The 12,364-nt window shown below is 42.8% G+C and overlaps 1 protein-coding gene across 1 annotated transcript; it reads right to left on the reverse strand.

Annotated features, from left to right (window-relative positions):
• Positions 1-9,476: 9,476 nt before the first annotated feature.
• On the reverse strand, positions 9,477-12,340 carry LOC135495364 (4-galactosyl-N-acetylglucosaminide 3-alpha-L-fucosyltransferase 9-like). The gene is made up of 3 exons (XM_064783884.1): positions 12,147-12,340; positions 10,866-12,023; positions 9,477-9,929 (listed from the first exon to the last, which is right to left on the reverse strand). Exons 2-3 carry the CDS (start codon positions 11,917-11,919, stop codon positions 9,490-9,492), a joined length of 1,494 nt encoding a protein of 497 aa, XP_064639954.1. The 5' UTR covers positions 11,920-12,023; positions 12,147-12,340; the 3' UTR covers positions 9,477-9,489.
• Between the last annotated feature and the right edge of the window lie 24 nt (positions 12,341-12,364).

Genomic DNA, 12,364 nt, shown 5'->3' on the forward strand with positions numbered 1-12,364 from the left:
AAAACACTTGAACACAGCCGCGAGACCCGGCCTCTGGTTGAACCCCATGTTTGCTTCGCCGTTGTTGTTGTTGTTTTGTTTACCAAGATAAGTTCTCGGGCACGTGACCTTGTTTATATTCTTGCATTCATTTCATATTTCTCATCGTGCGATAAAACAATAAGAGCCTTTATTTGATTGTTTCCATACATCATGTTTTCATTGGCCTATATCAAATCTCGACTAGATAGCTGTAAAATCAGTAGAGTTTAAATGAGGGGACAGAACCCGACATTATTATATCGGACCGAAAATAACACTAGATATTAGGGCAGTGGTACTGTATTAAGTGGTGTCAAAAATATATAGGCCTAAGCTCACCTTATACATTTTTGGTGGTGTACTTGAAAAGGAAATTCTGCTTTCTGAAAACAACCCGTCGGATCCCATTCAAAAGGGGGACTTATCAGGAAACAGGGGTCAAATTGCAGTCTTCATGTGAGTTTGGAGCGAAAAGTGGGCCCGAGCAATTCATATTCCATCTTTATACAAACTTGTGTAGGCCTAGTGAGATATGAGAGACCCCTTACCGGCAACGTTCTGTACCATAATCTGACCTGACTGACTCTTGGCTTTAATGGCCCTTCATATTAAAGTTCAAAATGACATCACGCCCGATTTCTCATCATGATGTGTGACAACCAGTGTAGCGCCACTCCCAATTTCGTTGAGTCAGCTCCGAGGATAGAACAAAGCCCAGGGAAACAAATACTACTCGAAATATCACCCGGCGATTCGTGTCGCACCTGCCATGAACACAGCAAACGAGCGACTTCGTAGCATGGGATCATGAGCACAGATCGCAGCGACAAAAGTCGCCTCGCCGCCAAAACAAGAGCTGCCATGCGAACCGGCCGAGTGTGCTCCTTAGATAGAAGCCAGGCCCCCGTCATTGCATCAGCTCAACCATTGAAAGGCACGTGTACCATTTTATAGCCAGTTCAAGTTCATCAGTCCTCCAGGCCTACCACAACCCTTGAAATTGATTTCCTGACTATTCTCTTATCTCACTCTGGCATCAAAGTGTCCCAGGACCGCCAGTTTAGGACCTGGGTTTTCCAGTAAGTGATAAACCTGGATAGGCACCTCGACCCCAGTAGCTCTACCCGGCCTGAAACATAGACCCGTATAATACTACGAAGAGCGGGACGAGGTTACGCCAGGCCAAGGTTCTAGTAGTGGGAAATGTACATGCCCGTCGCATTAAAGGTAATTAAAAAACTGCCCTGAATCCTCAGCAAGGCTTTCCGCCTCAGTCAAAATAACATGTCAGTTCTTGAATCGAATGATTAAGGCAGACACCTTATCTGACCACATTTTCCTGGCTACAAACATCAGATGAAATGAAAAACTAAGCCAAATAAAAAGGCATTTGGCAACCATTGCCCTGGGACCAAGATATCCGGGCCTCCCGCGTTTTCTGCTTTCTACGTCGTAACTTATAACGCGGCAGTGACGTCACTCCAGCCGACGGACTACTTTTTACTCGGACGAAGAGGCCTGGAAAGAATATCGATGTTACATTTACTCGCGATATTGATTTCTCGACAGAGACGGCAGCAGCTTTAGCATCCACACAGTTATGGGTCGGGTGCAGACACATCCATGAAGGGGTCAAATACAACAGGACCAGTATATTTTGGATCCCATGTGTGGTAGGCCTACGATTGTGCCATGCACCCATGTAGAATCATGACATGTCACATCTCCACCCAGCAGCCAAGAATGCATAAGATGATAAGTGAGGCCTCATCGTACATTCAGACAGTGAGGTTGAAGCCGGGGGTTGAAGAGCTAAACAAAATGGTCTACTCAACACGAGACATTGGCGGACTTAAAGCTATCGCGAGAAATTGCTGCCCCCGCCGCGGAGGAACGAAGGGACACAATCGTAGTAGGCCTACTCCAGGCTTTGAATAATAACCATGGTGATGATGATGCTCATTGGAAAACAGCTCGCCCGCAATTTGTTTGCTGAAATCAATATACTGCATCGGATATGATTATATGGTCAAAATACACTATCAGTATGCCCGCGAATATTGTGGTCGTATGCTCTCGTAACCCGTATACAATATCCTTATATAACGATTACGTAAAACTACTACTATATAAAGTATATGGTACATGTATACTAAGTACTAAGTATGTGTCCTTCGCGGTTGCCCAAGAACATTCCCCAACACAACCATGGGTGTTTGTCTTCGAATAACCTTCCTATGTTGGTGTGGTTTTAGCCTATGAATCAGCATCAATAGATTACTCCATCCGGGTCATTTTTGATTTAGATGATTTTGCTTTGCATGCCATGATGTGAGATATAACGTTCTGAGTACACAGCTGGAGATCTTGGTTTTGGAAAGTGCACGCTTCACCTGCCACAATTCTGGGCCATATTTATTTTAAAAATTATCAGCCCAGAGCCACCAGATAAACTTGAGATGAAACATACATAGAGATAGGTTTTCAAGGATTTACCGAGGATGTCTAGTTTTGACCATGATGAGCCAAGAAAATGAAATTTTCGGTTGTCATTACTTTTTTCAAATCACAGTTTACACGTTTTAAACTTATCTGAGGAGGATTGCCAACACTCATAGCAATCAGAATGTGTCGTAATCGTTTAGAATGTGAAAAGCGGGTCAGATTGGCAATGAGGCCTACATGTAATCTAATTGTTTTCCTGTTGGACAATGTCAGCATATAAAAAATGCTTTCTTCGAATCATAGGCCTACAAGCTAGGAAAAAATATATGCCCAAGAAAATGTTGATATTTCACAATGAAATCTAAGCAAAGATACGTTTTGTCATATGAGAAATGTTTTTGAAGTTGCCGTGCAGGGCCGATGGATCATATTCCATATTCCATTGCACAACAATAACCGGATGACTATCATGAGAAATCGATTTCACCAAAGGTAATACACAAAAACAGTGTATGACAAGATTCTATGTTTTACGCAGGGTCATGTCTATTCTTGTTTTTGTTTACGTTTTTGATGACCTCAGCTCCCCTTTGGCACACATCATCTATTTCCTCATAAACATTGGGCGATGAGTCATCTACAGTCAGTATTATTTGCTGACATGGCAAAGCGAGTTCACTCCACTTGAATAAAAACAAGTTTGTTATTGTACAGCCGACACGGTTGACCCGTCTCATTTTGTAAGGAATCCCATCGAATCATGGATTGAAAACATGGTATTTATTTCCCTTGTTATTCTACTGTCTGACCTATAATCACTGGAACCCGCGAAAATCTGACCAATCCTCGACTGGCAATCTTCAAGACATGTGTTTACACCGTGACCGCATCACTGCCATGCAACGATTGTTCATCCGCCCTGGCGCGATGTTATTTACGTTCATAGATAGATAAATTGGCCATTAATATTCAATTTGAAGCTTTTAAAAAGTTCAGTTACATTATTTATGGCTATCTTCTTGAAATTATTTCCCTACAGCTTTGTCAGTCGAACGCAATCAGTACGCAAACATTGCACTATGTTGCGGACTAATTTAAAGGTTCACTAAAGTGCACTGTTGGACAACAAACCACGCCATTCATTCAAATTTCCGCAACATACCAACAGGAACGTCCACTTTTTGCCGAAATTTGTATGAAGAACTCGAGCACGATGCCGATAAAACAGGAATCAACGGTTCTCAGGGATACCACTAAAGACAGCAAGGCAGCATTAGCGAAGGATATTGACAATTTAGTGGAGAAAATAAGTGAAACATTACGGCTCAAAGCGAAACAGAAGCAACGTGTTTATAGGACTTCGCCATATTCATTACCTTACAGACTTACATCAAAATGCCAATCCAGGGACCACGGGAGTGCGTGCAATTGTTGCTCACCAAATCTAAAGTGTAGGATGAAACCGTTGAAAACGAGTGACAATCCTCATGAACTATTACAATCATTACTCAGGGAGGGATCGCTCATCAAAGAAGCAGTTGGTCGCCTGTATGGCGGACGAGAACGAAAGAAATCATTTCACTACGAATCGGACGGCGACGTCGAAATATGAAGGAAAACGCTAACAAAATATGGATTTATTTGTTTGAAGTCGTAGCTTTGTTTGTAAGGAGACCAAGTCGATCAGAATTGCATCGAAAATGTCAAAAGTTCGTCGAGAAAAGCTATGTCTAGACGATGTCCGTGTTGTGTTTTGATCCAGACCATCATGGCTGCCACCACGCTGTCTGGAAATATGTGGCCATGTTGGAATTGGCAAAATGCCAAACGTCTGACTCTGGGCCAAAATGGTGGCGGTGGAGGTTCGTTCGAGTTGTGATTGATGAGGCTGAAAGGAAATAGGTCGTGAACTCTGCTGCTGAGGTCAAGGAGTTTGTAAATAACAATTTCTCCTTTGAAATGCACAACTAATGCGGTGGATAGTTGCAGTGTGGCTGCCGGAATAGGGAAGTGTAGAGATTAAGGTGTCGTTCATCTGATTACGTCATTTTCTTACGTCAGTGTTGACGTTTGTCGTTAACAAGATCTGACACTCTATTCTAGTTCTTTTCTGCATCGTCTAATCATTGATATTTATTCATCAATCGCCTTTCTTCCAAAAACGAACAGCAACATTCATTTTTGTCGAATGTGTTTGTTTTTTTATTCTACGTCATAGCGTTGGATCTTTGTTGCCGCACCACTTATCTGAATATAAAGCAGTTTTCATTAAACATTGAACTAACTATCATTACCTCTGTGATAATGAACTTATCTGTATGTGCTATTAGGATTATAAGTTCTTCATAATCTTCAGATTCTCTGGATGCTTGTGGATTCATTGTACGTCATTCCAAAGAACATTACTAACTTTTGAATTGTTACACCAGATATAACATAACATTGAGTAAGCCAATTTTTTGTCTCACAAGAACAGCTGAAATCATATACGTGTACAACAAACCTTTGATACTACTAAACTATAGGCAGTACAGACAGATGTCCGGTTTCCATGGATACCAGTTCGTGTGGCGTTGTGAATCTGACATTGTTTATTATTCTAAGTTTTGTTTTTAACTTTGACATGTATGGTCTAACTTGTGGCGTAGATCGATTCTATTCTGGTTTTTTTGTAGGTCGACCCATTTCGTAAATCACTGGAAACAGTTTTTGTGTTGGGCCTTTACCAAGACAAGTGTTTATTCACCAATTTCATCATGGTATTATACTTGAGTAGGGACCGTTTTACCATGGAGGTAATACCTCCATGGTTTTACGCTGTGTGCCTCTTGCTATACCCCTGCCCATTCTCTTTTCATGCCACGACCTGGTATTAATTGTGTATACATGTATATCCTGAGTTTGTCAACAGACGTATTGTTATGGTATACGTAATCGACCAGAACCAAAACAATAACTGAAACGTTCACTGAACGAACTGTCTAACAAGCGTCACCTGATGACGTGTCACATCCGTCTTCAAAACGAAACAGTTTTTATTTACATACCGGTATCACAGTGGCTTATGAAATTGTCCGAAGTTACTTAGGCCTTCTGACGTTGTTCTGAGCGTGCGCATTTGTTTTGTTTGGGCCCTGGTGCGTCTTTGTTGAAAATGTCCATATCTTTATATATTGTCTTCAGCTGCATTTCAGTCTGGCTACACCAATAAATAGAGAAGGTGAAGCAGGGACTGTAACATTTAATTTGGGGAACCATTTATTTGACCAGGTGTAGCATCGATCTGAGCAATCTTTGGTGAGAAGCCGAAAAGAGTCCGTGCGGTGGTTAGTTTCGGACCTTAAATAAGTCCCAAGTTGGGACTTATGTCGAGACCTATAGAACTGCGAACATTTTTAAAGCCTGATCTGTCGATACTGGTCCGGTATTTATTATATCCTTAGTACTGTTACAAAATGTTATACAATGTACTGTACGTATACCGCATTGTGCATCATGTTCACTCAATGTAAAACCGTTTAGGATGGAAATTACCACTTGAAAATATGTCAAATGCATTATTTACACACGCTATCAAAACCAAGCCATGTGTGTACCGCGTGATAATGTTCAATGATAAATTCAAACATTTGTCATCTGAACAAATGTAATGGTGGATTGCATCAGTATTGGAGGACGTGGAGTTGACGACCCACATAGAGAATTTAATTGTGAGCCGCAAGCTGTTGATATCTCCAGAAGTTGATTAATGGGTGATTGTAATTTGTATATATTGGTAGCCTATATTGTGCCGAATGGCTTTCTTCGACGTGTTGCCAGTTGGCCTGTCACGGTCAGGTGAAGAACGTTCTTCAATTGGTTTTGTATTTTATGTTCGTAGACTTGATACCCTAGTTTGATTATGCCTACCTGGTGTGAATGCGTGGTCGAGTTGGCCCTAGTTGCATTGTAGATTGAACTCGATCTGATGTGTAATTCTGTTCCTCTTTATGAGTCTGGTAGGTTCCGCTAGACAGTAGCCTTGATGACCGATATACTGGTGACCTCTGAATCAGGGATCGGCTAAGTCGGGGCTACTGGACAGAAGGAACGATTGCTTCGAAAACGAACCATCATTTCATAACATGCTTCATTTTCAATTTTGCCAACCACGGCACATAATTTCATAAGGAGTTTATACCGTACATGTAATTTCATGTGGTTTTTGTATATGAGTGTATACATACATGTAAATGTCTACCTCTTGATTAGCAGAACAGCCATTGCTAACCGTATCTCATTACTTAGAACCATTTTGTAAAGGTTGAGGTCTGTCAGGAGCCATTGCAAAAACATGGTTATATCCGACATTATATTATAAGCGGGAAAGCCGCACTAACAATTTGTAAATAAAATGAATGGCTCCTGGGAGACGCCCAACGTGTCCGACAAAATTTCATTGTCGTAATTGGTCCCGTCATTGTTTCGAACGTGAACGATTTCCAAGCAAACTCCCAGATGACTGACATCATTATTAATATCTGGCTTTTCTATGGAGATCGTGCACTACATTTGTCATTTTAATTAGGTCATGTAGTTTATTACGTTTTGTACATTTGGTATGTCCAGTGACTTGAGAGTACTATTTCTTAGTTGTTTTTTTGTCTTTCATTGATCGTTTTATATGGTGCTGAACACAGATACAATAAAGAAGCATTTCTACCGCGAAAAAGCTAAGTGGCGGTTAAAACATCGCCTGTCACCGTGCAGGGAAATAAAAAGGTGGAAAATATGAAATTGAATTGGTATCTTGTTGTTATTTTATCGCTTTTTTTCTCTGTATTTAGTGGGTTTCCACTCAATGCGCTTGCGAGACCGCAGGGGTCCGACTTCATCATTCACGCCTTCCTTGCTGTAACACGGATGAAACCATCTTGCGTATTTACATCCTGGACCGCGAGTCCCCTATTTGCATTAGAGGGTACCCGAATCTCATGATGAATTCATTGAAACCCTATGTCCCTATTACCCAAGCTCCACGATGCGCCAACCTTGGGCATGGGGAAGCCAGAAAGAATGACATTGATAGCCTGATTGTTTCTGTTGAGTAGAACCTGCTAAGAGTGGGACGGTGGAGGCCCTCACAATATGTGCCGCTCCGGGCATGTGCTTGCGATCCAGAAAATTACTGCCGGTATCCGGTCGCCCGAAGCCTGTGGGTTGAAGAATACCGTATGAAAATTGCAAGTGCTTCCATCTATTGGAAGTGGGTCGAACCAAACTAACCGCGTTGAGGATAAAGAAAGCAGTATTGCTCACTGGAATTCAACGGATTTTGGTTGTCTTCTATCCAGCATTTCCAGCTTCCACGAATGAAGGAACATCAGCTTAATTTCTTGGCGATAGAAGGGAAGCGTGCAGCCATAAACAATAAAGTTTGAACAATAGTTGAGCACGCTTACGAGATTCAACATGTACGCAAGGTAGAAAACAAACTCGACGTATTTTGGATCTTGGTCTCCATATACCGAGAGACCGGACCAGAAGGCCCAGATTATCGAAGCTGGCATGAGAAAAACGACGTACATGGTGGAAACCAACATCAAGGACAGGATGACCTTGCTCTCACCTTTCGACGCCATCTTGGATTGCTTTCCTTCCATGCTTTTCCTTGACCGGAAGATTCCACCAAGTGTTAAACTATTTGAAACAAAAATCAAAACACAGGGAAGGTAGTTGTATAGGACTGTGTCCAGCTGCCATAATATTGCGCCTAGGTTCCCATTTTGGGAATAATCACACAATTGAAGCTCATTGTCGAGTTCCACCAGCAATAACCGTTGCATGCTGGCGCAAACACAAACCGTACAGATCGTCACGATGACGCCGAGTCTGGTTTTCGGTGTGATGTCGACTCGCCTCAGCGGAAACCAGACTATCACTGTCCTCTCTAGAGAAAACGCGACGATCATCCAGGCCGATATCAATTCAAATAACAAGATACCGAATGCGACAATCTTACATGAGATTTGTGAATATATCATCAGGTTCAATGAGTACTCTCCATTGGTGAAGATCAACAAGCCACTGCTCAACCAGTGGACAAAACCGTAGACTATTATACACCCCGTGTCGGAGATTGCGAGGCAGCTGAGGTAGTGGACCGAGGCGTCAGCTCGGTGTCGCGTGCGGATGAAAACGATGAAGGACAGGGTGTTCCCTAGAACACCAACAGAGAGGTACACCAGTGATAGGTAGCCATCCAGTAACCAGAGGAACCGCTGAACCTGTTCCAGCGCCAACGCCCATTCTGATGGCATTTGGACGTTTGTCTGGTTCATGATGACAATTTCGCGATTTGAGCTCTGGTCGATTTCATACAAACTCACTCGCAGTAACCGTTAGGCAGATGTGCTAACCCCTTGCAGATTGCAAATAAAAAAGACAACTTGAGCTCGGCTCCAGGTTGTTTTGGATATACAAATTACTGCGGTTGGCGTCGTCTGATGATACTTCCGCCGCACTTTGCACGAACCGCACCAGCGGCTAATTCTAATTAGAAGTTCCCGCCGGTGACTGAAGTAAACCAGACCTGAACGTCGTCTGTACCCCCGCCGAAGCCGAGCGTTCCAGACATGAGGTGGGTTAGTTCGGTGTTGTTTTTGGTTGTGGAAAAAATCGAAGTCGTGCCGTGCTCGTGTGCTCAAGTCACGTCATCGGATTTCTCTCATCAACATTGCTAGTTTATCCTCTCGTCGCATCTCTGAATATTTTCTCTCTGCAAGATTCGCTGGATAATTGATCATCCTTCGTATCGTCATAGCCAATGGCTGTTACGTTTATGCAGCCTGATTTGAAAACACCGAGCCTTTTGATGACAAGTTTAGATATCACAACTTTCTATTTTTAAGTTGTTTGTGTGCAGGAGCACAAATTTCTAGAGAAATGTGGCCTCAGCAGTCGCTTTATCATGGACGCATTAGAGCCGGCATAGAGATAATGGACTTATGAACACATTTAGTTTGGTTACGACGGAATAACATATTAGATTGCTGTTTTCAGTTTTCCCCGTGATTTCCTCAGCTGAATTCCTTTGCTTGGAGCAATATTGCACTGCGACCCAACATCGATCCATTTTCTCAAATCCACCGTCTTTTTCTTCCCGCGCATTTTATGGAGAGCTTCACACATCGTACAAAAGGGAGATCCACTGTACACTGAATAAACTGCTTTCCACGAGAAGTAGCCGTTATATACGTGATTGTTCGTATTGACATAAGTCAGATACATACCAAGTTCTTCCACACTTTTGAAGTTATCAGCGTTTATGTATGAATGTGGAGGAAGAACTCGACCAAATTTGACCATTGACCCCCTCACAATAGGGACGAGGTTGTGCCTGTATGCATTTTTCCATACTTTCTCAGTGACGTAATCAATGCAATCTGAATTCTCTAAGGCGAGGTAGAATTTGTACTGTTTTCCTGCAACGATAAATGAGACATTTTTAATGACTGTTCGCAGTCAACACAAGGCTGACTTTGAATTCTTATTAAACTTGAGGAGAAGTTACTGTCATATTGTTTTTGTTCCGTGATGATACTGCAGATAACAGCTACATTCGTCCATTCTGCTGAGTCGTAAAATGATGCGCACATTCTCTCTCACGGTGTTTCAAATCTTGCGCGAGTTTGTTCCACTACTGGCCTCTAGGTGTTCCACTAAATGGCACGTTTTCACCAATATCTGCAGCTGATAACGGCGAAATCTCGCGGCATTTTCTCGAATGACTATTAAGCTATCTATTGCATCAGCCAGGAATAACGTGAGACAAGACCACTAATGAATATTCATAGGTTGGAGGGTCCAGGCCTATCTATTAGACGAGTGCATGTTTTTTACTCTCAAGTACATATTTGGAGAGGTATTAAAAAAATATTTGTTGTGGCAAGTCTTCAGATATAAAGAAATTATTTGATGAAAAAATTAATTTCGAATTTTGCTAATTGGGTAATAGGGGGCGTGTTTTGAGTTTTTTCTGCCAGTTGGCTGAAAAGAGTGGAAATATCAAAGTCTGTCTAATTTGTCGATTAAAAAAAATTTCCGTGGTCAATCACCATTTTATTTTTCACCATTTACTTGCCCGACTGTCCAGAATAACATAATCTAAATTTCAGATTCACAACACCACGCGTTCTTTGATGCGTCGCGGTCAAACATTGACAATTTAACTGCTAAAAGGCTTAAAAAATCAATTGTGGTCTTGTCTCACGTGTAGATGGACTGGATGCAGCGGGTAGTTCGAGAAAGGTTGTTGTCGTTTGATCTCCGACGATTTCATCATCGGAATTTAGAAAAGAAACGTTCTGATGCGCATCGGGGGAGGCTTGAACGGGGCATACATCGACCTGGATGATTACCTATAGCATGAAGACACTCTGGTGATCTCTTGCCATCATCTCCAGGACAAGGCTTGCCACATCTCCCGAAAACATCAACTGTAACAGACTTGTTTAACTCCTCGACGAATTCAAACCGACCACTCGAATCCCAGCAATGGCTCACGACCCACGCGACCAACCTGGTCCTCCCTTGGGAAAAGTCATGTTTAGGGACCTTGCTGACGTTACGGTGGCCTACTGTCCGACCGTATGGCACTGGCACGTCTGAAGCCATGCTGTAGCCAATGGTCAAGTTGAACGTCCACCGAATGCCCTCAGTGACAAACTCGGCAATTCTTGTAGGTGGTTCTCTGCTGAAGACCAACCAGTGTTGATTTTCGAGGCGGTGTTTGGGAAGATGTGCCAATTCGAAATCACCTTTCCACATATGAAATATAACAGCGTCCGATGTATTGTATAGTGACTTATCCGTCGTGATGCCACACTTGGAAATGGCACATCCTGCGAAGGTTTCTTGCCATTTGAAGACGTCACCATAATAGTTCGTCCAAAAAAGTACGTTTATTTTTGCATGCACGTCTACTGTTGGGCGATGTTTGACAATGGGCGTCTTATTTGGTTTGTGCTCGTTTGCATTTTTCAATACTGTCTGATTCCTCTCAAGAGGCGAGCGGGTCGCTGGGGTCAGACTTGTGGGTATCACCGTAATGAACCGTTCATTGCTATTTTCATTGAGATCTAGATGACTACTTTTTCTACGCTTTCCCTTGTCGACAAGTGCACTCGTAGTCACCACGGCGGTGAACTTCTTGGGATCCATGTGCAGACGCTCTTTTCCCTTTGCTTGATGTGGCCTTTCCGTCGAATTCATAACAACGCCACCATCTGCTGATGAATGTACTGATCGAACGCTTTGAACAAACTGGAGACCGACACGATTTTCGAAGTATTCAGACAAAGGCTGTGATATCTTCCCCTCGCCTACCTGTCCAGTGTAAAGTAAGGCAGAGAGGAATAGCACGAGCACAGCCACTGCTAAGAGACACCATTTCATAACATGCAGTCGTCGCATCTCGGAAGCCCAGTCGCATTGTACGGCAGTCTTCGATGTGTAACTGTCTTCGTCTTGCTGGTTGTGACTGTCGTCATAAATATATCATCTCCAGGTTGCGGATGCTGCAAGAGTAGTAAGAAGAAATACCAAAATAAACATGTGTTGCGCAAGCTTTTTAAATATTTGGCCGAATTTTGGTTTCTCCAAGAAAGCGAGAAGCTTGATATGCATTAACCTGCACTTACACGAGTCTCTTTGTCCCTCCCGAAACACGTCGTCGCAAACAGGGAAATGCTACCAGAAATCCCCGACCTCGAACTTGCGCATGCGCACTAATTACCATCTCGGCCGATCAACGCAGCAGTGCGCTTAGCTTAGGGCAATCTCCAAAAGCAGAGTTAATCAGGCGGTGGGGAGCATTACGCACTTTGCCGATAGCCCATTGGTTTCCTCCAATGTCTAG

The sequence above is a fragment of the Lineus longissimus genome, chromosome 11 (genome assembly GCF_910592395.1).
Source record: "Lineus longissimus chromosome 11, tnLinLong1.2, whole genome shotgun sequence".
Classification (NCBI taxonomy): domain Eukaryota; kingdom Metazoa; phylum Nemertea; class Pilidiophora; order Heteronemertea; family Lineidae; genus Lineus; species Lineus longissimus.